The following is a 27,484-nucleotide window of genomic DNA, read 5'->3' on the forward strand; positions in this document are numbered from 1 at the left end:
CGGGCGGCGGGCTGCCGCGGGGCCGTGCCTTCCTGCGCGCCTCTTTTCCCGCCGCCGTGGCGGCGACTCCGCCCCTTCCGGCCTGGTGACGTCGGCCCCGCGCCGCCCCCCGCGACCCGGGCGGAGGCGGAGCCCCAGGTGGGCCGGGCGCGCGCTCCTGCTCCGAGCTCCCGCGCGGCGGCCGTTCGCGGGACTTGAAAGCTGCCGCCCGGAGCCTGGGTCTCGGTGCCTTGGCTGAAAAAGGCTGCGCTGGTTAGGGAGCGTCCGGGTCCGCCGCGCCTTTCAGCACTAAGCGGAAGCTGCGACGCCCCCACGTGCTCGGAAAATCTAAAAACAGGGGCACCTGGGTGGCTGGATGGTTGAGGGTCAGCCTCGCACTCAGGTGGTGATGCCGGGGTCCTGGGATCGAGTCCCGCACCGGGCTCCCTCTGCCTGTGTCTGCCTCTCTCTGTGTCTGAGTAAATAATTATTAATTAATTAACCTAAAAACAAAACTCTGTTCTTTGAGGTACGTTCCCTGCAACTAAGGGGGTCATGCTGCCAAGCAATGTGCATGTGTTTTCGCCATCTTCACCGAAGGCCAGTAGCTGGAGCAAGTGAAATGGGCAGCTTTTTTTTTTTTTTTTTTAAGATTTTTATTCATGAGAGACACAGAGAGAGGCAGAGACAGGCAGAGGGAGAAGCAGGCTCCATGCAGGGAGCCCGACGTGGGACTCGATCCCGGGTCTCCAGGATCAGGCCCTGGGCTGCAGGCGGCGCTAAACCGCCGACCCACCCGGGCTGCCCAATAGGCAGCTTTTTTATTGAATTGATGACACCCAGCCAGTTTCAAGTTTTTAATACTAAGATATGCACTTACTGTGAGATGTTTATAGCGGAAACACTGATCAGAGCTATTTGATAATGAGTTTAAAATGTGCTAGGGGTTCTTGGCTCCCTCAGTCAGTAGACCATGGGACTCTTGATGTAGGAGTTGCAGGTTCCAGCCCTATGTTGGGTGTAGAGATGACTTAAAGACAAAGTTAAGGGCAGGGGGTGGGGGGGTGGCTGGGTGGCTCGGTTGGCTAAGCCTCTAACTCTTGGTCTCAGCTCAGGTCATGATCTCCCTGCCTGCATAGGCTCAGAGCTGAGTGTGGTGCCTGCTTGAGATTCTCTGTCTGCTCTCCCTCTGTCCAGTCCTCCCACACCCCCTTTTAAAATGTATATATAGGGCAGCCCAGGTGGCTCAGTGGTTTAGCACCCTCTCCGGCCCAGGGGTGTTCCTGGAGACCCAGGATGGAGTCAATCCTGCATCAGGCTCCCTGTGAGGAGCCTGCTTCTCCCTCTGCCTGTATCTCTGCCTCCCTCTCTCTCTGTGTCTCTCATGAATAAATAAATAAAATATTTTTTTTAAGTATATATATATATATAAATAAAATCTTTAAAAAAAAATAGGGGTGCATGAGTAGCTCAGTTGGTTAAGCATCAGCCTTTGGCTCAGTCCCAGGGTCCCAGGATGGAACCCCGTGTAAGGCTCCCTGCTCAACAGGGAGTCTGCTTCTCTTTCTGCCCCTCCACCCACTTGTGCTTGCTCACTCTCTCTCTCTCATATAAATAAATAAAAATCTTTAAAAAATGTACTAATACATGTACATACAACAAGCAGTCTTTTGAATCAACAACTGTTTATTAAACACACAGTAGATGTTCAATGTATTTCTTGTTACTGGGCCTAGGATTGTGAAAAATACGATGTTGGCTCTGAATGAAACATATCGAACACTATTTCTTGCTGTTCAATAAATTCAACATGTGTTTGTGTTTTCTGGTTATCTCAAGTGAATTTGTGCAAGATTCTTTCTGCTAAGATGCACCTTTCAACATCAAGGTTAAAATTTTTGTAACTGTAACACAAATTCTAGGAAGAGGTAAATATCTTTCATCTGCAGCTCTACTTAATCTCAGCGAGAACAATCTTGCATGCCTTTATGTGGCATATAGCCTATAAAAAATAAATCAATTCTCAAAGAAAATTTATAAAATACCTGGCCTTTTGGGTTAATTGAGGGAGAAAATACTATGAATAGACTCAGGGAGTGCTTCAGGGAACATTTCACAAGCCTCATAGTTGGAAAGTGCGTTCTTGCCGTCCTCACAAAGGCCACAGTAAAAATTGCATTGGGTTGCAGAATAGCAGATATTTTAAATCTATTTAATCCATCACAGTACTAGGCTGGTCTTTCATAGGCCAGCATTAAGTTCATTTCCCTCTCTTGCAGCATGGTTCCCATCCTAGCCCACCCCAGTGTATTAATAGTTTTAAAGAGTCCCCTGCCTCTGTTAGGAATGATGGCTCTCCTGTGTTGTGTTGTTCTGTTTGGACAGGGTGGGTAGCACCAGATGCAGTGGGCATTCTTTTGGGGGGCGGCATTCTTTTTGATGGGCATTTGGGAAGAGATGTGCTTGGTCAGAAAACCTGAACTCAGAAAACAGACTTTAGACAGGAACAGGGACTCATGTTGTCTGCTCCATCTTGAGGGTGCCCCTGGGTATAAGAAGCTAAAATGCTATGTGGAAGCACGGTTCTGGGTGGGCCAGAAAATGCAGAGTTCTTTGCTGGGCAGGACTGTCCTGCATATTGCAGGGCTTTGGCATGCCTGTGGAAAGCCAGCTAACTGCAGGTATTCCTTCAACCCAACCTCTACTGAGAAGTGTCTCCACACATCTCCAGCCATGGGGAGGATCCCAGGGCTGAAAATATCCCAGATTTTCCCGTTGTATGTTACCCTCGGTATTTAGTCTTCTTTTGTTATTTTGAGCTGAGTTTCATTGTTCCAGCCAAATACCAGTTGTACCACAAGGAGAATCCCAAGACATAAGAGTAGGTTCACCTGCCCATGTGGAGATGCCTCTTCTACTGTAGTACTTGGAGGGTATTGGTTTGATGATAATAGAGAGAGAATGGTTCCTTTCCCAGGGGCTGCTCCACAAGTGAATGATCCTCTCAGATGAGCATATCATTTATTCATTCATCCAAGAAGAATTTATATCCCAGTGCCTACCGCATGTCAACACAGAGCAAAATAGACAAGGTCTTCTCACAGAAACTGATGTTCTAGCAGAGACAAACAATGCATATGTGCCCAAACAAGACACCTGCAGATAGTGACAAGTGTTATGATGATTGCATAACTCGGTAAAGGGTTACTGAAGGTACAGAGGAACTACTTTAATTTTTTTTTGTTTTAATTTTGATTCCAGTATAGTTAACATACCGTGTTATATTAGTTTCAGGTTTACAATACAGTGCTTCAACAGTTCTATACATTATTCAGGGCTTAGCATGATAACTGTACAGAGGAACTATTTTAGGTCCACGAGGGAAAAAACATTCCAATCCCCAGTGCATTCATGCTAGCCTGTTTCCTAGCACTTGCATTTTTGAAAATAAAAAATAGGGATCCCTGGGTGGCCCAGCGGTTTAGTGCCTGCCTTCGGCCCAGGGTGTAATCCTGGAGACCTGGGATTGAGTCCAACATTGGGCTCCCTGCATGAAGCCTGCTTCTCCCTCTGTCTGTGTCTCTGCTTCTCTCTCTCTCTCTATGTGTCTCTCATGAATAAATAAATAAAATCTTTGGAAAAATTAAAAAAATAAAAAATAAGGCTAGTATGGATGCTAAATCCTATGTTATTCTAGGAAAGAATTGTATCAATGGATACATTAACTTATTAGGGGGAAAAGCTCTTCTTTCTCATTAACAGATGTATTTCTGTTAAAAATTATATTTTATATGTTTAATGGTCATAGAAATGTATGATATATTTGTGATTTTGATCAATATGTATTCCTTTCCATAACTTGAAAGACTGACTATAAATATATTTCCAATGTAACCTTAAGTGACATAAACTGGCAAATGACTCTCCAATTATTATATTGCACCAAGGTTCAAATTATGAGGTTAAGTGTCACCCAAAGACATCTTGTATTTTCCATAAAATATGTATGGCCTTGCTCTAAGGAAACCCTGTTGTGCCAATTTTATTTTATTTGTATTTATTTATTTTTTTAAAGATTTTATTTATTTATTCATGAAAGACATGAGACAGAGAGAGAGAGAGAGAGGCACAGACACAGGCAGAGGGAGAAGCAGGCTCCATGCAGGGAGCCCAATGTGGGACTCGATTCTGGGACCCGATCCGGGGTCTCCAGGATCACGCCCTGGGCTGAAGGCAGCGCTAAACTGCTGAGCCACCCAGGCTGCCCTGTTGTGCCAATTTTAAAAAACAATGCCTAGAGGAGGCAAATTCATAGACACAGAAAGGATAATAGTGCTCAAAGGGACAGGGAGAAGAGATAAATGGGAAGTAGTGTTTAATGGGTATAGAGTTTAGTTTGGGGAAGATGTAATCAGCTCTAGAGATGGATGGGAGTGATAGCTGCACAATAATGTGAATTTACTTAATGCTACTGAAGTGTACACTTAAAAATGGTTAAAATAATACAGTTTGTTCTATATATTTTACCACAGTAAAAAAAAAAATAGATGCAGAAGTTACAGGTTTTTACTAAACAAAGGAGTGAATTATAGATTTTTTTTTCAAAATGTCAATTGTAAATTCAAAAGCAAATTGAAAGAAGTGTCCTTTGTTAATTAGAAGGTGGCATATTTGTAGTAGAAATGATAGAAAACAGTCACGTTGGTAATTTTATATTTATTTAATATACATAGAACTACTAACCTACCATAGAATTTAGTAATGTGTACATGTGATTTTCTTAAAAAGGGATTTTACTTTAACTCAATTCCAATAGCTATGAAACTGCCATTCAACATAAGAAAATTAACAGTAATTCATAATATGTAACTGACATACTTTCCTGCTATTTCATTTATTACATTATCTTATACATTTGGGATTTTCAGATCTCAGAGGTACCCGAAGAGGTAATTCTACTTGGCAGGTATAGGATGCCTCAGGTCTTACCTTTAAAAAAAAAGCAGCAAAAACCAAAATATTAATAAATTCTTTATAGACAGTATTTTTTTCTTGTAAAAGTTCAGAATGGGTAATAGAGTAAATGTTCTTGGCTTTTGAAAAAAAACTACCAAAATGATGGAAACCCATTTTTTTTTAGAAGAAAGAAATGATTTATTCCTTAGGACTAATTCCAGAAATTGAGTTATTGAGTTGTTGTAACAAAAAGAAGTTTTATGGCTCTTGACATGCATAATCAAATAGTTTTTCAAAAAGCTATTTTCAGGGGCAGCCGGGGTGGCTCAGCAGTTTAGCGCCACCTTCAGCCCAGGGCGTGATCCTGGAGCCCCAGGATCAAGTCCCACGTCAGGCTCCCTGCATGGAGGCTGCTTCTCCCTCTGCCTGTGTCTCTCGTGAATAAATAAATAAAATCTTAAAAAAAAAAAAGCTATTTTCAGGGGCACCTGAGTAGCTCAGTGGTTGAGCATCTGCCTTTGGCTGAGGTCGTGATTCCGGGGTCCTGGGATGGAGTTCTGCATTAGACTCCCTAGGAGGGACCTGCTTCTCCCTCTGCCCATGTCTCTGCCTTCTCTGTCTCTCATGAATAAATAAATTATATTTTTAAAAAGCTATTTTCAAAAATGGCAAAAACAGTTTGTGTTCCTGCCAATAACATATAAGAATTCCCCTTTCATCACATTCCTATCATAGTTTTTTATATTATTTTTAGATTTTACTGTTTATTCATGATAGACACTGAGAGAGGCAGAGGGAGAAGCAGGCTTCCTGAGGGGAGCCCAATGTGGGACTTGATCCCAGGACCCGGGGATCATGACTTGAGCCAAAGGTAGACACTCAACCACTGAGCCACCCAGGCATCCCTGTATTTTTTAAAATTTACACATTTGAGAGGCACACACTGCTATCTTGTCTTCATTTTTATGTCTTTGATTATTAATGAGGTTGAACATATTTTCAGGTATTTTATTTTTTTTAAGTTGGCTCCATCCCCAACAAGGGGCCTAAACTCATGACCCTGAAATCAAGAGTCAGATGCTCTTCCCATTGAGCCAGCCAGGCATCCCTATTTGCTAGGTATTTAAAACTGGTTTTGCTGTCTTTTTCTTTTATGAATTGACTATTCCTATCTACAAGGCATATCTAAACAGTGACTCTGCTTACCAAGTTTTAAAATGTTTCTTAAAATGCTGCACAGCTTTCTCCAGCATGTAGCTAATGAAGTTAGAAGTCTCAGCACTTTCTTCAAGAGGGATCTTGAGTGTGAAGTTAGGGGAAGACAGAATGCTTAAGTCTATCATCGTTTCGTCTTGTTTGGAAAAATTCCCTTCATGTATGTTTGGAACCATCTAAGAAAAAGGATTACACAGTAAATGATTACTAAACCCCAGTGCACATTCAGGATTAATTTAATAGCACATTAGTCAGGCTAGGCTAGGCTGTGCTGAGGTAACACAGTAGCCCCAACAACCCAATGGCTTCACGCGGCAAACATTTCTTTCTCCCATATATTTCATGTCCATTTCAGGGACTCTGTCCAGCCTCCACCCCTCAGGACCCTGGTTGACAATGGCATGTCATCTCATGCCTGTAGCATGAGGAACACCTGGCTTTCTTTGTGCCCATGGCAGAGACAGAGAGTAGATAAGCACACACAGGCCCTTCATCTAAGTATAGAAATAACCTTTGTCAGTTTGGTTCACGCGGCCAGAACTTGCCACATGGCATCACTTAACAGCAAGAGGAGCTAGAAAATATGAATGAACAGATGGAATGTTTGGTGAGCACAACTGACACTGTCACAAATATTAATGTGACACACCAAGTTTTATACTGAGTGTTCCTAGGAAATTTACAATTTATGGTTGCATGTGTGGTTTCTGTGAGAACCAACTATCTGAAAGTCACGGCGGTTACTCTTCATGAATTCTCAAGTACATATACTTCGATTTCAATAACTTAAATGAAACTGTACTGACATGCAAGTTGATGTAACCTTAAGAGAACTATTTTGAAAATGTTTTCGAATAACCCCCTAATCCTAAAAAAAACTAAAACAAAACATTAAGAAGCCAAATAAAAACCGAGAACTTCTTAATTCCAGTTTGTAAAGGAATAGCTAACATGATTTCCCCCCTTTTCCTTCCGGTGACTATAACCCACATGGAAACTGCATAAATCATTTTTGTCTAGTTTAATAAATAATGATAAAACTAACACCGTGTAACTATAACCTGAGGGGCATCACTTTTTTCACCTGCTGGGATTTGTGCATTCCTCTTTGGAACTTGCTGTTTTATGGCTTTGCACTTTCTGTTACATGATAAAGTAAGAGCTGTTTTGAGAAAAATAACATTTACAGGTAGTTTGGCAAAGTGGTTAAGTCCAGCAATTCTGGAGAAGTTCTACTTGGTTTTGAATTACGGTTCTACTGCTTCCTAGCTGTGTGACCTCAGACAAGTTATTTAACTTCTGTGTGCCTCATCTGAAATATGTGCAAAAACAATACCGGTAGGATCATTGAGAGCATTAAAGGATCTGATGTATGGAAAAAAGTCTTAAAACATTGCCTGACACATAGTAAGTGCTCTTTAGTGACAATGATTATTAGAACCATGTATCCTTGAAAACCATAATCTTATTTTATATGGAGATTCTTAGGTAGAACTGCCTTTGTTATCAATATAAAGAGTTTCAGGTAAGTCTGTTAGCATTACCCAGAGATACTGGAATAGAAGCCAACTGAAGCATAGAATGGAAGATGCTGCTGCTGCTGAAAGCAATGAACTCTTGGCTGTAACTTTTTAAAGATTGAAAGCACTGCTCAAACTTTTCTTCAAATTTTATTCTTCAAGACAAGACCTTTTCCTCATTAGCTGAAAGTCTGTATTTGTGAGGATGATCAATTATACTGAATTATTTTACTCTCCTTGGGTATGATCTATCTAATGAAGTAAATGAATCAGAATCAGCTGAGATGGGAGAGTGGTTGTCAGAACCGTTTGTGATGTTTTGCATCACTACTCAAAAACACACATCTTACATATATGTATACACACGTATTTACACACACACACACACAATGGAAATGGAAGTTCCATGATATATGCATATGATTTGTTAAACACAATGCAGTCTAATATTTTCTCTTCTAGTCTGCCCTATTCTGTTTTTGTTTGTTCAATGTGCTGGTTGTGACTCTCTAACCTGTCTTGAGCCACACAACCACAACTTTGCAGTCTGAAAGAGACAGAAATAGTAGGACACAGAATGTTTTAGGTCAGATTCCCTGGAAGCAGAGCCTGAGACTGATGCAAGTGATAGATTAAGGGTGGTTTCAGGTGAAATTTTTTGGGGCAATGAGGCAAGCAACAGACAAGAGGAAAAAGCTAATCTAGAATATGGCTTCAGGTGATCTCTGGCTTGCAGCTGCAGGAAGCTCTTAAGTGGCCCCTTGGGCAATCCTTTGAAGAAGGTTTAGGGGCCGGATGAGCAGTTAGCAGCAGCACCAGTGAAAGCTGGCGAAAGGATCCCTGGGTTAAGGCTCTGACTTTACATGCTGCATAAAATATTGCTTCTTCAGTTTTCTGCCCAGTGATTTTTGTATCCAGCTCTTTTTAGGAACCGGTCAGTAACTAACCTCATCAGGAGTCACTAGCCTGGTGTATTTGTATATTAATGGTATGCGTGTTGTGGGAGTGGGGGTTGGAGCAGTTGGTCAGAAGAGAAATTCAGTCACTGTTTTATTCTATGCCACAGGAGTTAATTGCCTGAATGTAGGAGACACGGTACAAGTGCAATTTAAGATGGCAATATGTTTTGATGTGAATATTAGTATACAAATATGTTTAATTCTCAATGTTGAAAAGCTATTGAGAGCTGTAATTTACAAAGTTCTTGCTCTGGATAAAGAATCTATACTAATTGCTTTACAGTCCTCTGTGTTAAGGTATCTTATTCTTATCTCCATTTTTCAAGTAGAAAAACTGAGACCTAGAAAGGTTCCAGAACATTCCCAAACTTGCTGCGCTGCTAAGTACCAGTGTCAGCATTTGAACTGTTGCTTCACCTGGAAGTCTTCTCACTTAAAAAGTACATTGTCAGATTTCTTCAAGATTACTGGAATCAGTTAAGTGCATCCCTGTAGCTCTAAGCAGAATTGGCCATGTCTGGATTAGAAAATATTTTGCATTTTAAATTGGTTTTCTGTATAGAGTTTCTTGTTTCTAAGGACATGCACTACATTATATCAAGTCAGCCTCAATACAATCATGATGGAAATATGAATATCCTCCCACAGCTTGTTTTCAAATGCAGAGTGCTTAAGAAGTGAATTAACAGAAAAAAAAATCATAGTATGCACATGTAATCTCCATATCGGTTCTTGGGTCTCTCCCTTACCTTTGTGGAATCAAAGATGTTCTCAGCTCCTGGGGCCTGGTTTGCCAGGTCAGCCACCCAGCCAAATTCCTCTCTCATCTTCTCCATCAGATATGTGGTGTCCTCCAGGTGGTGCTGGGTCATCTGGAGAACCTGGGCATATTGCTGATGGGATATGTTGACCAATTCGAGGGCCTCATCTACTTTTGTGTGTAGTTCAGGTACATCGGGACAGTCTAGCAAAGAAGAAGACAACATGGTAAAGGAAAATGCCCCTGAAATTTGGGGTTGGGTGGTGTGGGTGTAAATCCCACCCTTAAACTTTCCATTTCCAGCTTTTGGACCTTGAGTGAATTTTCAATTAGGTAAAACAGGGGTAAATGAAATTACACGGTGAAGTGCCTGCTTCAGGTCAGGCACACCCTGGAGATTTAGCAAATGTTCCTTTTTCTTTTCCTCCTTTCTGTAGTGTTTCTGAAGGGTCATTAGGGCTACTCACTGACATTCTGACCGGGACACATGGGAGATTGTGCTTCTCCGCCACCTTGAAGTTGACTGTGGCAATCTTCAAGGTGATGTGTCTCACTTCTGGAGGAAGCCTATGGAACAGTTCAGGATTTATCCTGTGTCCTTTCCCCTGACGGCAGAATTGGGTTTGCTCCATAGCGTGGAGGCTGCATCACCCTGAGAGGTGCAGGAGGGCCACCAGGCAAGCTGCAGTTGACACAGCACAGAGAAATAGACCCCTGTGCTTACCAGGCACTATGATTCTGCAGCTCTGTGCTATGTTGCACAACAGCCATCTGAACTGAACCAGGATTATAGGAATTTACATAGCTGTGCTGATGAGCAGCGTGATCCTGTGGAAAGATTATCTGAAAGCTATGGAAGTGTCTGTGTGGTAGGGCATTTAGGATCGTAAGGATCACCACAGACTTTAAACTGTGTCTTTTACCGTTTATCAAAAAGCCTTGCCTTTAGGAAAATAGGGGCAGGAGAGGATCCACTAGCCAGAGCTGGGTGACTGCCTCATCTGAGGTCTTACCTTCAGTTTATTGGTTTCTTTTTGATGCTTAAGATTATAACACAGGATTCCCTGGAACCGCATACATTTTCAGAAATCGTTTTGGGATCTTCAGGAGAGGGAGACCCTGGTACTTAGAAGTAGACAAATTTGGGACGCCTGGGTGGCTCAGTCGCTTGAACATTCAACTCTTGGTTTTAGCTCAGGTCAGGATCTCATGGTTTGTGGGATCGAGCCCCACGTCAGGCTTCTTGATTGGTGAGGAGTCTGCTTCAAAGGTTCTCTACCGCTGTCCCTCCCCCTACTCACTTGCTGGCACCTGCTCTCTCTCTTAAAATGAATACATCTTTTAAAAAAGTAAACAAATCTGCAGTAACATACGTTGGAAAGTGATTCAAGATAACATTTTGAGGGGCGCTTTGGTGGCTCAGTCAGTTAAACGTCTCCTTCCGCTCAGATCATGATCCCAAGATCCTAGGATCGGGTCCCACATTGGGTTCCATGCTCAGCAGGGAACCTGCTTCTCTCTCTCCCTCTCTCTCTCTGCCTGCTGTTTTCCTGCTTGTGCTCTCAACCTCTCTCTGCCTGCCTCTTTCTCAAATAAATAAAGTCTTTAGGATCTTAGGATTTAGTAGATCTTTAGGATTTTATTTATTTGAGAGAGAGAAAGATTGAATCGTGGGGCGGGGGGGGGGGGAGGGGCAGAAGCAGACTCCCCACTGAGCAGGGAGCCCACCACGGGGCTCAATCCCAGAACCCTGGGATCACGACCTGAACCAAAGGCGGATGCTTAAGGGACTGAGCCACCCAGGTGCCCCCAAACAAGCTTTAATTTACAAGCACATGTCAAGCCTGCAGTTTGGTCACATTTGCCACTATCTCATTTACTAAGGACAGACCCATGGCCAAGCCCAAATTCATGACTAGAAAAATAAAAAAAATATATAAAATATACAATAAAATATCTCTTGATGGAAGAAACCGTAAATTATTGTGGTTATTTTGTTCTAATCTATATATATGTCCCCTTCTGCCTATGAGATTTCCCAGTTTATGCCTATTGTTTTTAAGTAATTATTCATATACCCATATCACTTTCAAAAGAGATCTAGTTTGGGCCGCCTGGGTGGCTCAGCGGTTTGGAGCCTGCCTTCGGCCCAGGGCGTGATCCTGGGGACCTGGGATTTGGTCCCACGTCGGGTTCCCTGCGACGAGCCTGCTTCTCCCTCTGCCTGTGTCTCTGCCTCTCTCTCTGTGTCTCTCATGAATAAATAAATAAATAAGTAATCTTAAAAAAAGAGATCTAGTTTAATTAATAATTATATGGTCTCATATAACAAAATGGACAGGAGACAGAAGTTCCTTGGTAAAATCCCATATGCCTTCCCCTTATATTAAGAAATGAAATATGACCTAAACAGATGAAGCCCCCAGTGTGGCCCCTCCACATCAAAACCTCTCTCTGTCCTCTCATAAGGAAAACTACTATTTTAAATTTGGGAGTATATATCCATTGCCAGTAATTGATATGAGAAAAGAGGAAAAGAGTCACAGTAGATCTGTTTAAAATCAGGGCCAAAAATGTATGGTAACTAGTGGAAAAACAAAAAGATTTATGACGTCTTGGAAAATAGTTATCAAACGTAAAATTAAGATATAGAAGATCTTATATCTATAATTGTAACAATGTGCTTCATTTTAGAACGAAGAATGAATCAAATGTTGATTGAAGAGGCAAAGCAAAATGTAGAAGAATTAAGTATAAGAGCAAAACATGGAAGCAACTTAAATACACTTAAGGAGAATGGTAAGTTGTGATATGCCTACACAAATAGCAGTGAATTAATGAATTAGAACATGTAGTCAAATGGCTAAATCTCACAAGCTCGACTGTGACAAGCCAAGTTGCCAAAGAATACATAAGCAATAATATTTCTATTGTTAAGAAAAATTATCCAAAATTTGGAAATAAGGCAGAAGAATGACTACATTCTTTTCAAGGTTACAAGACTAAAGACTCTTTGATTCTCTAGGGAGATCATCTTTTGTTGGATTTACTGTTTACTGTTGCTCAGGGCCAGATTCTATGTACTTCTATGTACTTAAATGAACATCTTAAATTGAAAAGCTACAAATGTTTTTTGTCCAGTAGAGATATAAATTATTTTGGTCTAATAGAAAACATCACTGTAAAACTTAGTTTTATTGCTCATTAGAACAGTAACTAGTTTTATATTTAATTTTGCAATCTGACTTCAATGTTCTATCTTTGACTATAAATACCTCAGTCTCTCCTGTATTCCTTTGTGTGTGTGTTTTTTTTAAGATTTTATTTATTTATTCATGAGAGACACAGAGAGAGAGAGGCAGAGACACAGGCAGAGGTAGAAGCAGGCTCCATGCAGGGAGCCTGACATGGGACTCAATCCCGGGACTCCGGGATCATGCCCTGGGCCAAAGGCAGGTGCTCAACTGCTGAGCCATCCAGGTGTCCCTCCTGTACTCCTTTGAAACAGCTTTAACACTTTGCTGATTCCCTCATTAATAGGATAAATTAATCTTGACATGTGCTCATTTTATATTTGTATGAGTCATAGTTTTAAACTTAAAAATTATACTTTGACAATATAAAATTAAAAACATGTAAAACGTTGCTATGTATGCTGTGTGTGTGTGTTATATACATACATGTGACAATAGGATAAAGAAAAGCAAAAAAATAATAAACACTAATATCAGAATAGCAGTTTCCTTTTTGAGGGCATCAAGAGGATGTGCTCTGGAAGGGACACAAAGGGCTTCTTAATCCAGGTTGTAGGCATGTGGGGTTTTTTTCTTTTATCCTTTATACCATTATACAAAACACATTTTATAATCAGTTTTTAAGGTGTATGGGAGTGCAATAGAGCATTCTTTACTTGATGTTTCATCTATGCAGCAGCCAATTCACATTGCATGTATTCTGTTATCCGCTCTGCGTATCTGATGCATTGTCTGAAGTATATTGATTATCTGAGGCAATTGTACTATATTATCTGATTTCTTCCATATTTTTTCCAGTTTTATTGAGCAATAATTGCATATATCACTGTATAAGATTAAAGTATACAGTATGATTTGATTTACATATATTATAAAATAACTATTGGAATAGATTTAGTTAACGTCCATCATGTCATATACATAAAACAAAAAGGAAACAAAATTTCTCCTTGTGATGAGACCTCTCAAGATCTTCTTATCAACTTTCCTATAAATCACACAGCAGTATTAACTACAATCATGTTGTATATTGTTACCTGCCTTTCACCTATTTATCTTATAACTGAAAGCTTGTACCTCTTGACCACTTTCTTCCAATTCCCTCTCCACATCTTCTGTATGATTTTATGACAGGGAGAGATTATTCATCAAAGCTTTCAAATGGATGAAAGGAAGTAAATGATACACAGATGGGATGTTTGAGTGGGACTATTTTTGGAAGTGATTAGTGTATTTGTGCATATTTTTCTGTTATAAAAACTTCTAGGGACATGTGGGTGGCTCAGTCAGTCAAGTGTCTGCCTTCGGCTCAGGTTGTGATCTCAGGGTCCTGGGATCAAGTCTTGCTCCCCACTCCATGAGGAGCCTGCTTCTTCCTCTGTCTCTGCTTCCCTTTCTCCTTCTGTGTCTCATGAATAAATAAAATCTTAAAAAAAAAAAAACAACCCAAACAACTTCTGTTTCTGTGTGTAACCTTGTAACTATGACTTAAAAAGCAAAAACTTGAATAATGAAAATCATTAGTATGATAGATTTATTTATTTTTTAAAGATTTTATTTATTTTTTCATGAGAGACACAGAGAGAAAGAGGTAGAGACACAGGCAGAGGCTCTCTGCAGGAGCCCTATGTGGGACTTGATCCCAGACCTGGATCACGCCCTGAGTCAAAGGCAGATGCTCAATAGCTGAGCCATCCAGGTGTCCCCATAGATACTTTAATCTGCAAAACACCTGTATACATAGATATATTATTCCCATTCTCCATGTGATGAAACAGAGGTGCAGAGTCACTTAATTAGCAATGCAAGAGAAATAAGGTCCAGTTTATATTCAACCTTCTTGGTTTTTAGCTTCTCCTTCCTTCAGGGCTTTACTGAGTTAAGAAGCAGAAGCATAGGAATCAAAATTATCGTTTGGCTTTTTAAGAAAATATGTGAGGGGGCAGCCCTGGCAGGTGGGAGGAGTGACTTTAGTTAGGGGTAGGGAGAAGAGATGAGGAGAGGGAGGGAGGACAGAGAAGGGCCAGAGGAGAGAAGGATTTCTCACCACTCTTGGTCAGGTCTGGTGGGGAAAGGCTATGTGGTTTCTGAGGAGGAGCCACTTTACATATTTAATTACTAATTAACTCACCAACTGGAAAGAGTTAATGCCACTTAAAGGAAAAAAAGCTCACTTGGCTAACAATTTGCTTATACAATAGGAAGACTGCTTCCATGGTGGGCTTTCTTTCTCCTTGCAGTGAGAAGGAAGGAGTACCCTAATTTGCTCCTACTTCTTTTTTGCACACGTAAGTGTTTCTTGGTCTTTAACCATAAAAAATTTCACAGGAACAATGAGGGAATTTTAAATTAGAGAAAAGGCAAGTTGACCTTTGGAATAATAAAAGTTTACATACCTACACTGAGCACCCCAGATGGGAATAAGCTGGCAAAAAAGTGCTCTAAGGAAAGTAAATGAACCCATGATGCTTGTAAAAGTGCAATTTTGACCTCTGACCAGAATGCTATTGAGACACTGGAAAATAATAATTATTTACCTTCCCACAGGTAATCCTGACATTTTTGGCATCTGGCATGAAACTGGAAACATTCTGACAAATTCTGGCCAAATTCTCCATACGGTCCTCTGTGCTGCACAGGCAATGTCTTTGAACTCAGGCTTCCATGGTTAGAATCTGCAGGTAACATAGTGTTTACACATTAATCTCATTAGAGTTCTGCATTTTAAAGGTGCGGACGTGATGTCATTTATTTTTCTTTTGAAAGTTCTTTCAAAATCTTTCTGTATTCAGCCATAGGCGGGCATATTGTTGCAGCCATTTGCTAGGACAATTTGACAACTATTAAACATTGCATATATTCTTTGATCCAACAATCACATTTTGGATCACATATATATATATTATATATTAAATTATATATTATATATAAATATATTTAAATATATATAAAGATTTTATTTATTTATTCATGAGAGACACAGAAAGAGAGAGAGGCAGAGACACAGGCAGAGGGAGAAGCAGGCCCCATGCAGGGAGCCCCATGTGGGACTCGGATGCCGGAACCCGCTATTGTTATTTCTGATGTCAGTGGATTAACCTGTAGATAATAGGGAACTTTTCTCTTTCAATTTCTATTTAAAACATTTTCTTATAATTGTTTTAATTTTTTAAAGCTATAATTGGGAAGTATATTGGAGTTTCAAAGTACTGGGAACGTCTGTTTCTAAGCTGTTCCTTTTGCATTACATATATATGATGTTATGAATGATGGGTCAAAGATTTAGGAAAATATCTAAAGTTGATCAACTTTTGAGAAAACTTTTTCCTTTTTCTGGAGGAATTAATAATTTATATGAAAATGATGATGTGAAAAAAAATCTAACATAAAATTGACCGTTCTCAACTGTTTCACATTAGGAAACATTTACTATTAATTTACAACCTGATGATTTTCTCTTATATTAAATCATCAACATTTTAAAATGAAACGTGTCATTTTGAGATGAATTGTGAAGTCTGTTAGTTAAAAACCTGAAGCATTGGCTAGATCATGTGGTGTGTAAGGCAACCATCTCTTTTTGTTGAATAGAAAGTCTTTTCCTCCCACCTGGCTTTCTGAACTGTCCCCTGTAGAATTGGTAGCGTCCCTTGTCACCCCCACAGAACCTCTGTGAGGAGTTCTGCTGTAGAGCTTGCCTCTGCTTTATGTACTGTTTGCTTTCTTGTCTTCTCTGTTAGATTCCCCTCACTGAGGGAAGGGATTTGCTCTTGTCACTTGAATCATGCCATTCTTTCGTAACTTCTTTTGTCATTTCACTTATAATATGGTGATATAATTGTCCAATAATCTGTTTTCCTTTTTCTGGACTGAGCTCCTAAAAGTCAGGGGCTGTGTGATATTCATTATCTTATTCCCAGCATCTACATTAATATCTGGTATATAGATAAGGGATGGCAAATTACAGATCAATATGACACCAATTCTTTCTCCTGTGCCATGGCATCATGGTAGTAACCCATCACAGAGCCTCCAGCCCTTCTAGGCAGCTCCTTCTGGTGCCATCCCTCCTATCAATCATCTACTCTCCTCCGTCTCCCCACTCCACTTAAAGGGGAAATTAAAGTCAGCAAATGTTCTCTAAAGTAGGATTAGAACTCATATCTCCCAGCATCTGGCACTGCATTAAGCTACTACACCACACAGTTTTATTGAACACAATCTTATCTATCCTATCCAGTCGTTTATAAGGCACGTGAGGCAGCTGCAAGAGCTATTTTATTGTTTTTCAACAGATTCAGGAACTGAGGTTTAGGAAGATCAAAGTAGGAAAGAAATTCTCCCATATGAAGTCTAAAATGAAACCACACTCAAATAAAAATATTAAAAAACAAAATATTTCAGACTTTTTTTTTCTAAGTAGACTCCACACCCTTTGTGGGGCTCAACATGGGACTTGAACTCACACCTCTGAGATCAAGACCTGAGCTGAGATCAAGAGTTGGGCACTTAAGCAATGAACTACCCAGACACCCTAATGTTTCAGATTTTTTAATGGTGCCTCTTTTCTTTTAATGATACTCATTATTCAATTTTAGGTGTTTTTCTAATTTTAGTTCTTAGCACAATCATGACAACTAAAGCCCATCCACGAATGTTGTCAGATACACAGCGCTCGCTTGGTCAGTGTTGGCCATTGTAGCTGACAAGAAGCTTGTATTAGTTTCTTGTTGCCATTGCAACAGATTACCACAAATTTTAATGGCTTGAAACAATGCAAATGATCTGGTTCTGGAAGTCAGAAGTCTGAAATGGGTCTCACTGGCCTAAAATCAAGGTCAGCAGGGATTTTTTTTTTCTTTTTCTTTTTCTGGGGGCTCTAAGGGAGAATCCATTTCCTTGCCTTTCCAATTTCAACTATAGTCCTTGGCTCCTGACCCCCTTCCTCTACCCAGAAAGGGCGAGTACTTTTCATGTTACCATCTCCATAGATTCTGTTCTGCCTCCCTCTTCTACTTTTGAGATCCCTTGTGGCCACATGGATAATTCAGAATAATCTCCCCATATTAAGGTCAACTGACAAGCAACCTCAACGCCATCTACAATCTTACTTTCGCCTCCCTGTGTAACACAACAGAGTCACAGGTCCTGAGGATTAGGGTGTAGATGCTTTTGGGCAGCTATTATTCTGTCTACCCAGGGGCAAAGCTCAAAATATCTTCTCATTAGGCAGATTTTCCAGGAGGATTAGGTTTATTGCTCACCTACCACCTGTCCAGAAAAGTGATGGAAATCACTTGCAAATGCCCTGTAACCCCTGCCTGACTATTCTTGATAAATAAGCCACATGTGCTCATCTGAGAAGAAAATGTCTCACCTGTTGAGCTAGCTGTGCACTGTCTGGTTAGGGGAGGGACAGCAGAGGAAGGAGGGTATAAGAGTATAACACACAAGGTGGAAGTTGTGCAGAGGGCCAGCTGGGGCTGGTGCTGGGGTGTGAGAATGGGGAGGGAGCTTGGGCAGAGGTTGTGGAAACCTACATTCTTAGTCGGTGGGGTGGGAGGGAGTTGCAGTGATTAGGAAGTTATTTAGATTTCAAAGTCAATGAATCACTATATACTCCTGTGCACATTTGAATGTAACAACCCACGTGTGAGGTTGTATACAGTGTGAAAGACGGGGGGAGGGCACTATTTTGTTCCAATGAACACATTCTGAATATTATCCCCAAACACTTGACATCTATTTAAAAATTCAGGCAAAAATTATTTAATATCACCCCAGCATTGATATATTTAGTCTACTGCATTGATGCTTTTCCTGAAGATTGATGAATTTGGAACCTCAGAATAGAATACCAGAAAAAACACTTGACTTACAAGAAAAGTCCTCCAGACCCTGAAATAGAACCCAAAAATGATTCCAGGAATGATGGCTGTTCCCTGCTCATGGAACAATGGGACGGGAAGGATGTCAGCCGTTGTTTTTTGGCTTCAGCTTCTGGTACCGTGAGGTAGGCCCCTTCTACATAGAGACCAGTGATGCAATGTCATGGTAATTTTGAGAATTTGATTCAGATGTTGCCAATTATACTGCTGATATAATTGGAAAATATCTAGAAGGAGCCCATTTCTTTCTACATACAAAAAGCTGTGCATAAATAATATATACAACTTAGAGAATGTGGAGAGAAGGATAAGCCTATGAAACCATCACCACAATCTATGCCATAAACCTATCCATCACTTCCAAAAATGTTCTCCTGCCTTCTTATTTATCATTATTATCATTGTCATTTTTTTTCTCTTTTTTTTTTTTAATTTTTATTTATTTTATGATAGTCACAGAGAGAGAGAGAGGGGCAGAGACACAGGCAGAGGGAGAAGCAGGCTCCATGCACCGGGAGCCCGATGTGGGATTCGATCCCGGGTCTCCAGGATCGCGCCCTGAGCCAAAGGCAGGCGCCAAACCGCTGCGCCACCCAGGGATCCCTATCATTGTCATTATTAAGAATGTTTAATATAAGATCTACCCTCTTGGGAAATTTTTAAGTATACAGTACAGTATTTTTAACAATAGGCACTAGTCCAGCAAAGTCCAGCAAAGTTGGACTTCAAAGTTTTGGACTTATTCATCTTGAATAACAGAAGCGTACGTATCTCTGACCAACATCTCCCCATTTACCCCTCTACTCAGCTCCCAGCAACCCCATTCTGCACTCTGCTTCCATGACTTGGACTAGTTTAGATTCCTCATATAAGTAGTACCATAGAGTCTTTGTCCTTCTGTGTGTAGATTTCTTTAGTAGAATGCCCTCCAGGCTCATCCATGTTGTTACAAACCGCAGGATTTCTAGGAGCCCACATCATTTTTCATGTCAGAGAGGAGTGTTCTTTCACATGGGCTTGTGGTCTGTAAGATTAAGTCTCAGGAAATGTAGATCCTACCTTAGCCCACGCAGCAACTCTCATTTCTGAGATGCTGTGTTCCAGCCACTCTACAGAAGGCCAAGGAAGGTATCTCCATTGTTTGCAACATGGAATATCTTGGGGCATGTTTGGTATTGGTAGAAGGGAATTCTTATCCTTTACAAACATTCTGATTTCTGTAGTTGAGTTTGTCTGTGAACATCTTCTGTGGTTTTGTGCATAAATGTTACAATTTTAGGGATTATGGCAGTGATGCGGTGGGGGGTGGGTGGGTGGGTTGGCTGTGGAGGACACTAAACGTGACCTGGTTAATACATGATACTCGGCTCCTACCCACACTGGGAGTTGAGGAGTCAAGACTGATTTTAAGGAAACCCTGTGGTGTTCAAGCAGAATAGAGCTGAGCATACCTACAAGAGTTTTAATAAAGGAGGCAACCAGTTTTTTCAACTTCTCACGCATTTTGTTTCTCAGCTTTGAAAATTTGCTTTAAACAGAGAGAACTGCCCCACAGGGCTCTTGACAGTGATGGAGGAGGGATGGTGTTTGGGTGACTTCAAAGTTTTCTCTAAGAGGCTCTGCAACTTTGATTATCCATAAGTTGTCACTCTTAGAAACATTGTACAATGACTTAGAAATGTCTACTATTTCTAAAGGTAAACAAAGCTTGACCTTAGTATTCACATCTAAGTAAAGATCATCTTTTAATACTTGCCATTGTCTTGTTTTGGTAAATCCTCTATTGCATTCAGCGTCTTGGTGATTGTTGTGCTGATACTGTGATAAATAGAGAGACTGAAGTTATAAAACAGCTGGAAGAAGCTGGGAATATCCCAACTTTGCACAGGATCTGCTTTTTTCCTTGGCTCTTTAGATAAAGCTGGAAGAAAGTTAGGCTGCATTAAGTCTGTATCTGACATGAAATATGATTGAAAAGTCTGGTCAAATTCTTGCTGCATCTGTTTGAAGACATTAAGACTTCTGTTAAAGAGAAATCTCACATCCACAGTCAGCTGGTTGAACACATTCTCTATTTGAGCTACTTGTGCATCCTCCTCAATGAACTTTTCACCGACAGGGAGATCTTTTTCATTATCCTCATCAAAAGGAAACAGGTATTGATATATATTCCTGAAAAACTGTTCGACCTGTAGGGTAGAGGATAAAAATGGAATAAGAAATTCATTTTCTTTCTGGACCATTTCTTTTTTTAAAAAAAAAAATCAATTTTATTATATTATTTTTAAATGGAAGGGTAATTGACATGGATAATTTCTTATTGTAAATTTTAAAGTCAACTTGACAGTGGTCGTTGTAAATCAAAAACAATTCTGGGCAAGCTAGGAAAAGGTGACTCATTTTAAGATAATTTATTAACATTTTTGTACCTTTAACTTTGATCTGAAATTCTTCCTTGTTTTTACATGCCTACCAAATACCTAAAAAGGCCATATTTTTAATATTGTTGACAAGCCACAGCCTGATGTACAGGCAGTAGTTGACATGCCATGGTCTAAAGGTATGGTACTGTGTAGGTTGCCCCAAAACGGTGAAGAAAGCTCTTGTCTTTCACCTCTGTCTTAGGGCTTAGGTTCTTTGTGTTTTGTTTTGTTTTGTTTTGTTTGTTTGTTTGTTTTTGGTTTGTTTCATTCAGTGGAACATCGTTAGTGCCTTTATGGTCTCCTCTTTCTTGTCTCATAAATTAGTCCATGGAAAGGAAAAGGTAAACACATTCACATTGAATTATAGATGCCTGATAGAGTTAAATAGGTTACTTAGGGATGATTACATATTAGTAGTGATCAATACCGTCCTTGGCTATAGTCAAAGAAATGAAGCTGTGACTGCAGAATTTTACACTCCATGGGAGAGTATTTTTCAGCAATCATACCGTGCTGTACATCTATATGGTACCTAAGTTTGTGCAAGAACACAGCTGCCCTTCTATGGTAATGATGTGGCCACGTTGAATGTTATGGAGCATACCAACTATCAAACATCACAGATGTAGCATCCCAGTGCTATTCAAAGAATTCTCCAAGAATTCTTAGATTACTCGTGCCTTCCTCAAAAAGTAATCTGGGTAGTTTGTCTGCCCTTCTCTCTGCCAGCTTTTATTTACCAGAATCGATGCATAAAAACAAACTTTAAAGTCCCAAGAAATTTTTATAAAGTCACACAACTGGCAGAGACAGGAATGGTTTCCAAATCTCCTGACTTCTAGTCAGTGCTCATTCACTGGATTCTGGTATTTTGGAGAGTGACAGTGGCTATAAAAATAGAACAGATGCAATTAACAGTGGAGGCAAATTAACTTGGCAAGTGAATTGTCCTAGGGGTTGCTCCCTCTTTAATTGGGTATGGCACTGCCAAGCCAGGAACATACTCTAATTAGATCATGCTCTGATATGGAGAGGGAAATTTCACTGGATTTCATATTCAGCTCATGTCTTGAAGGGACGAGAAATTCAGGCCAATACAATAGGAGCCTTTTATGGGGCAGAGCTCATCCTATTCAGGTCACCACCCTCTGCGATTCCCTCTGCCCAGATGGTAGCCAAAGGGAACAAAAAAGAAAACATGCCAGTCCTATTAGACATGCACAGATATGGCTAAAGAGGACATGAATGTGTACACATGTGTGTGTTGCCGTAAGAGGGCAAACCTATCAAAGGAGAGATTCAGGAATCATAGAATTTCTTCAAATCTTTGGCCTCCAGGGAAAAAATTAAAGCAGGTTAAAATCAGAGACTATAATACTATTATTCAGAATGCAACTCAGCATTTATTAGATACCTACAATGCTTCATTGAAGACAGATAACTTATGGTTCCTGCCCTCAAAGAGCTTACAATCTAGTGGGAACATATTCATAAATAACAAATAAGAGGCAGAAAGATTCAGAGTCTTTCTAAGAGAGATACATATACTATCATTAAAGGGAGAGACAAACACCAAATGGCTGTTTTATCTTATAAATTGAATGCACAGAGGTGGTTCATACATAAGCAAGCATGAATGTTAGATTCTAGATTCCAAAAGGCCAATATCCGGTCAGGCATCTCTATTCTAAATAATGAAATAAATTAATTTTTAAAAATTAAGTTGGCCTAAGTACCTTAAGAATTCTGAAACCTTGAGCTCTGTTTTTCCCTTACCGTATTTTTCATAGAGGACCAACTAGGTTGGCAGGTTGTGTGAAATCTCATGCAGTTACTCTCCAGGCAGGACTTGCATTCATCCCAGGAATCTGTCAAAGACACCTGGCATAGACTTTCTTCTTCTTCCAGATGTTCCTGAACTTCATTCATGAGTTTCAGGGCTTCCTAATTAAAAAATAGACACAAACACTCTATTCTGTTGCTTAATTCTGTGTATAGAATCACCGTAGCTGATTTCACCCTTTAGAAAATATGCATATTCTGATGTACTCCTTCATTCTTTCTTCTGGCCCCTAGCTGCTGACAGATCTACTTGAATCAACCTTTCTGTTTAAGAAAACGGCACTGATCGATCCCTACTCAAAACTGCAGGGGATCCCTGGGTGGCTCAGTGGTTTGGCACCTGCCTTCGGCCCAGGCTGTGATCCTGGAGTCCCAGGATTGAGTCCCACGTCGGGCTCCCTGAATGGAGCCTGCTTCTCCCTCTGCCTGTGTCTCTGCTTTTCTCTATATGTATCTCTCATGAATAAATAAATAAAATCTTAAAAAAAAAACCTGCAAATCTTACCCATCTATTCATTTGTCCATTCAACAAATTTATTTATTTATTGGGTACTTGTTATGGGATGGACATTACACTAGATGTGGGTGAACCATGACATGGTCCCCACTCTGGAGGACAACAATAATTTACTTGTTTACTTGCCTTTCACATCTAGTTCTTGGAAGATGTGGAAAGTAGGCTTTAAGGCTTATAAAGCTTAGAAATTTATTTCCTTTATTTATGCTGCCTTTAATTTTTGTATGTGCTTAAACATTGCAAGGAAGTGCAATTCTTGTTTCGAATCATATCTGCCTAGCAAATTACACTCTAATTGCAGAAATGCTGTGTTGGCAGTGAGGTTGAAGATGGGGGCGGGGGTGGAGGGTGGGGGGGGAGGTTCTTCTCATCTGTATTCCAAGTACTCCCTCTCCTGGTGATTTGCTGTAATGTCCAGGTTCCACTCCGGGTGATGATGAGACAGCTGGCCCTGAGAACCTCAACTCTACTCCAGGACCTTCCCTCAAGACCAGCACCCCTGCCTAAACCCCTGGCCTCCTTGCAAGTGTGGACTTTTAAAGACTGGTTCCCTCTAAGCTGGAGACCTAGTGCAGGGGAATGATGGTGTATAACAGATTCCTCCATAAAATAGTCTCAAGCTAACAGTGACTCCCTTAGGTGAAAAATCACATGAGGGAGCAAAATTTCTGTACTTAAAACTGATTTAGTGTGCATTTTTACCTAATGGAAGAGAAAAAGAAATCACCCTTCCCTGGCATATTAAGCCCAAAGAACCACTTGGCCACTGAGAATCTTTTGAGGATTTTCTTACCTCCTTGGTCATTGCAGAACGATTTTGGGTTCCTACATCTTCTCAAGAAAGTTACCCTACCACAGCAGGAAACAATACTTCCCACACTTCCTCAGTCAGTCCTCGTTTTAAATATCCTGTTCATTGTGACCATAAACCGAAACCCCAATATTTCCAATTCCAAACTACACTAGCTGTGTACCTTTGGGCAAATTACTTAACATTTCTGAGCCTCAGTATCTTCCTTAGCAAATAGGAATAGCAATAGGCTTTACTACTTAAGGATTTGTATTGAGATAAGCAAGCAAGGCACCTAGTGTTTGATTATCTGATTTCTTTCCAATCACCTCCAAAAGCACAGCAAAAACCAATTACTAAATCACATGTTAGAAGCTTCGGTAATGAAATGTCATGGAGGAAGATCTCTGGTTTAGGAAAGCCCTGCCCATTCCTTCCGTTTCTCCTAAATGTCCCGCCCACTGATTATTCCTGTAGTTTACAGTTTATCAAAGTCCCATATAAACTTGGTGTGAGGGTCAAATCACTTTAAGCCACCCTGGAGTTTCCTACTTCTGATTCGTTTCAGAGACTCTCACTAAATATTACTAGGGAGGGGCTGCAGAGGAGTCCCTAATGACACTGGCTCACCTGAGGCCATAGGTGGTGCTCTGTAGTAGGGAGACGGGGGCACCAGTCTCATATTTGCTAAGTCATAATTTGTCCTCAGTTTAATTTTAGGGAGGCTCAGAGTTAAACAAGTTTTTCCTTTTTTTTTTTTTTAAGTTTTTCCATTTTTAAATGGACTTTTTGAGTGTCCAGACCTTAAGAGTATGTCAATGAATTTTTATATATTAAGAAGGTTTTTTAAAAAAGATTTTATTTATTTATTCATGAGACACACAGAGAGAGGCAGAGACATTGGCAGAGGGAGAAGCAGGCTCCCTCTGGAGAGCCCGATGTGGGACCCGCTCCCAGGACCCTGGGACCTGAGCTGAAGGCAGATGGATGCTCTACCACTGAGCCACCTGGGAGTCCCAATAAGAAAGTTTTTAAGAAAAAAAATTCTAACTAGTTCTTGGGATTCCTGGGGCCAGAACTGAAATCGGCATTTGCTTGCTTGACCCACCCCTAACTAGAGCATTCTTTTCATAGTTTTACACCCTTGGCTTGTAGGGAGGCTGGGGAAGGAGAGAAAAACAGTCATTAGGTCCAGAGACAGCACTGCCAGCCGACTTAGTCCCCAGTCATTCATTACAGTGCCGGGTTAGCACGGTCACCAACATCATGAGCCTCAGTTTCCTTAGCTGTAAAGTGACATTAATGGTTTACACAGATGTTGGAAGGATTTTGTGTAATATTGGGTTTTATAAAGGGCCCGTAAATGATATCTAGCATCATTATTCCTAGGGGCCAGCTCACAAGCCTACCAGGGAGGAATCCAGCTGGGGGGAGGGCTTCCACATTTTCCTCAGAAGGAGCTATTTTTGGTTTCCTTAAATCTTTTGCTTGCCCTGCCCAAAGGGAGGAGGGCTTGCAGCTGTTAGTCAGGTGGTCTTTCCTTGCTAGGAACCCCATGTGACAAGGCTGGTAGGTGTGGACACAATATTAACCAGTTTGGTGACAGGCTCATGGATAGCTTTGGGGGGGTCAGCCTGTCACAGCCCTGCTCCAGAGCCTTGAGGGATGGCCAGAGGCCACTGTGCTCAGAAATAAAGAATTCCAGCAGCTGTCTGTGCTGTGGGGGCCCTCAATGTATACATATCTATAGGTATAGGTGTAGGAGGAAATATTAAAACTTCTATTTTTATGTTTTAATTTAAAATTTGGGGACGCCTGGGTGGCTCAGCGGTTGGGCATCTGCCTTTGGTTCTGGGTGTGATCCTGGGGTTCTGGGGTCGGGTCCCGCATCAGGCTCCCTGCATGGAGCCTGCTTCTCCCTCTGCCTGTGTCCTTGCCTCTCTGTCTCTCTGTGTCTTCATGAATAAATAAAATCTTAAAAAAAAAATTGATGGTAGGGGGAGGAAAAGCGGGGAGTTGTTCAATGGGTATAGAGTTTCAGTTTTGCCAGATGGAAGGAATTCTGGAGTGGTTGCACAGCGTTGTGTGTGTGTCTTAGCAACTATTGAATTATAATACATAAAAATGGTTACGATTATATGTTATGTGTGATTTAGCACATTTACACCTTCCTAAAAATAGAATTTAAAAGTAATTTTCTCTCAATGTTAAAATCTAAAGTGTTTTCCAAATTATTTTTGCTCAGTTTTGATTTCTTCTTTGATTTAAGGGTAAAGCTGGAAAATAATTTTTTAAAAATAATTGAATTGTTTTGAATGTTATGTTCATTGTTAATGGTATTAAACTAGGAGCCATGTAATGTTCATAATTTAGAAACATATTAAACTTCATACTGTAACATATGAACACTTTTTAACGTCCTCTTATGGACATTTGGATGTGTAATCGACCCTTGAAAACATGGGTTTGAATGCATGAGTCCATTTACATGTGGATTTTTAAAATAAATACAGGGCAGTACTGTAAGTGTATTTTCTCTTCTTTATGATATTCTTAATATTTTTTCTTTATTGTGGGAATATAGTATATATTACATATAACATACAAAATATGTATTATTTGACTATATTATTGATAAGGCTTCTGTCAATAAGACTCATAGTAATTCCGTCTTGGGTGAGTCAAAAGTTATATGCAGATTTTTGACTGGAGGTCAGCATGCCTTACCCCTGCATTGTTGAGAGTCAACCTGTATTATACTTCCCATTGGTATGGTAGACAGTTTGAACTGCAGCTATCAAAGGCATTTGAATAAAGAAATTGATTAGGCTGATGTACTATTTTCTACACACTGGTGCTGTCTTGTGGTACTTATGTCAGACCACTGCATGTTGCCAACTGGTCAGGAGGACACTGGGAAAGTGGGGTACTCCACGATCCAGGAGCATGGTTCCCTCTCTCTTTACTCCCTTGAAGCTGATTGCTAGTTAAGAGGAAGCAGGTAAATGATCATTTTATTATCTAGTTTTTAACTAAACTAACACTCAGATTTAAAAATATGAATAATTTAGGGTCACGTGAACAAGAAGCAAAAGGCAGAGCTTATACTTCTTCATGATAAGCTCTTTCTTTATTGGTCACATGACAGTCCAACCATGATCTAATCAGATCTGGTAATTGGCTAAAAAATTTCAAAATACTATCCAGAAGATTATTTGAAATATGGACTTAATATCCACCCTGGCTAGTGCTGAATCTCACCCCAAATGTATTTTATGCCTTGAGATATTAATGGTAACAATTCATGTGTCTAATTTATAAATAAATTAATGTGCCTAGATTTAGGAGAGAACGCTAATAATAATTTTAATAATAGGGATG

At 40.3% G+C, this 27,484-nt stretch overlaps 1 protein-coding gene and 1 long non-coding RNA gene across 6 annotated transcripts in view; one reads left to right on the top strand and one right to left on the bottom strand.

The window, feature by feature from the left end:
• Nucleotides 1-4,634: 4,634 nt before the first annotated feature.
• Nucleotides 4,635-27,484, bottom strand: part of CLUL1 (clusterin like 1) — a 51,422-nt gene continuing 28,572 nt past the window's right edge. For 3 of the 4 annotated variants that reach the window (XM_072828972.1, XM_072828973.1, XM_072828968.1), the window contains 6 exons: nucleotides 22,731-22,898; nucleotides 20,288-20,720; nucleotides 15,181-15,318; nucleotides 9,379-9,593; nucleotides 6,142-6,326; nucleotides 4,635-4,968 (listed from right to left, as the gene is read on the bottom strand). In XM_072828972.1, the coding sequence (XP_072685073.1) occupies nucleotides 4,965-4,968; nucleotides 6,142-6,326; nucleotides 9,379-9,593; nucleotides 15,181-15,318; nucleotides 20,288-20,720; nucleotides 22,731-22,898 (1,143 nt within the window). In that variant the 3' untranslated portion in view covers nucleotides 4,635-4,964. Of the gene's footprint in view, nucleotides 4,969-6,137; nucleotides 6,327-9,378; nucleotides 9,594-15,180; nucleotides 15,319-20,287; nucleotides 20,721-22,730; nucleotides 22,899-27,484 lie in introns of those variants that run through there. The other variant, XM_072828969.1, reaches the window with a different exon arrangement.
• LOC140635032 (uncharacterized) lies at nucleotides 12,082-24,906 on the top strand. 2 transcript variants are annotated; one of them, XR_012032379.1, is made up of 3 exons: nucleotides 12,082-12,188; nucleotides 15,191-15,324; nucleotides 23,732-24,906. It is a non-coding gene; the product is annotated as an uncharacterized lncRNA (long non-coding RNA). The 2 variants fall into 2 exon arrangements; XR_012032378.1 differs by lacking the exon at nucleotides 23,732-24,906 and adding an exon at nucleotides 23,031-23,238.

Source organism: Canis lupus, chromosome 6 (genome assembly GCF_048164855.1).
Source record: "Canis lupus baileyi chromosome 6, mCanLup2.hap1, whole genome shotgun sequence".
NCBI lineage: Eukaryota > Metazoa > Chordata > Mammalia > Carnivora > Canidae > Canis > Canis lupus.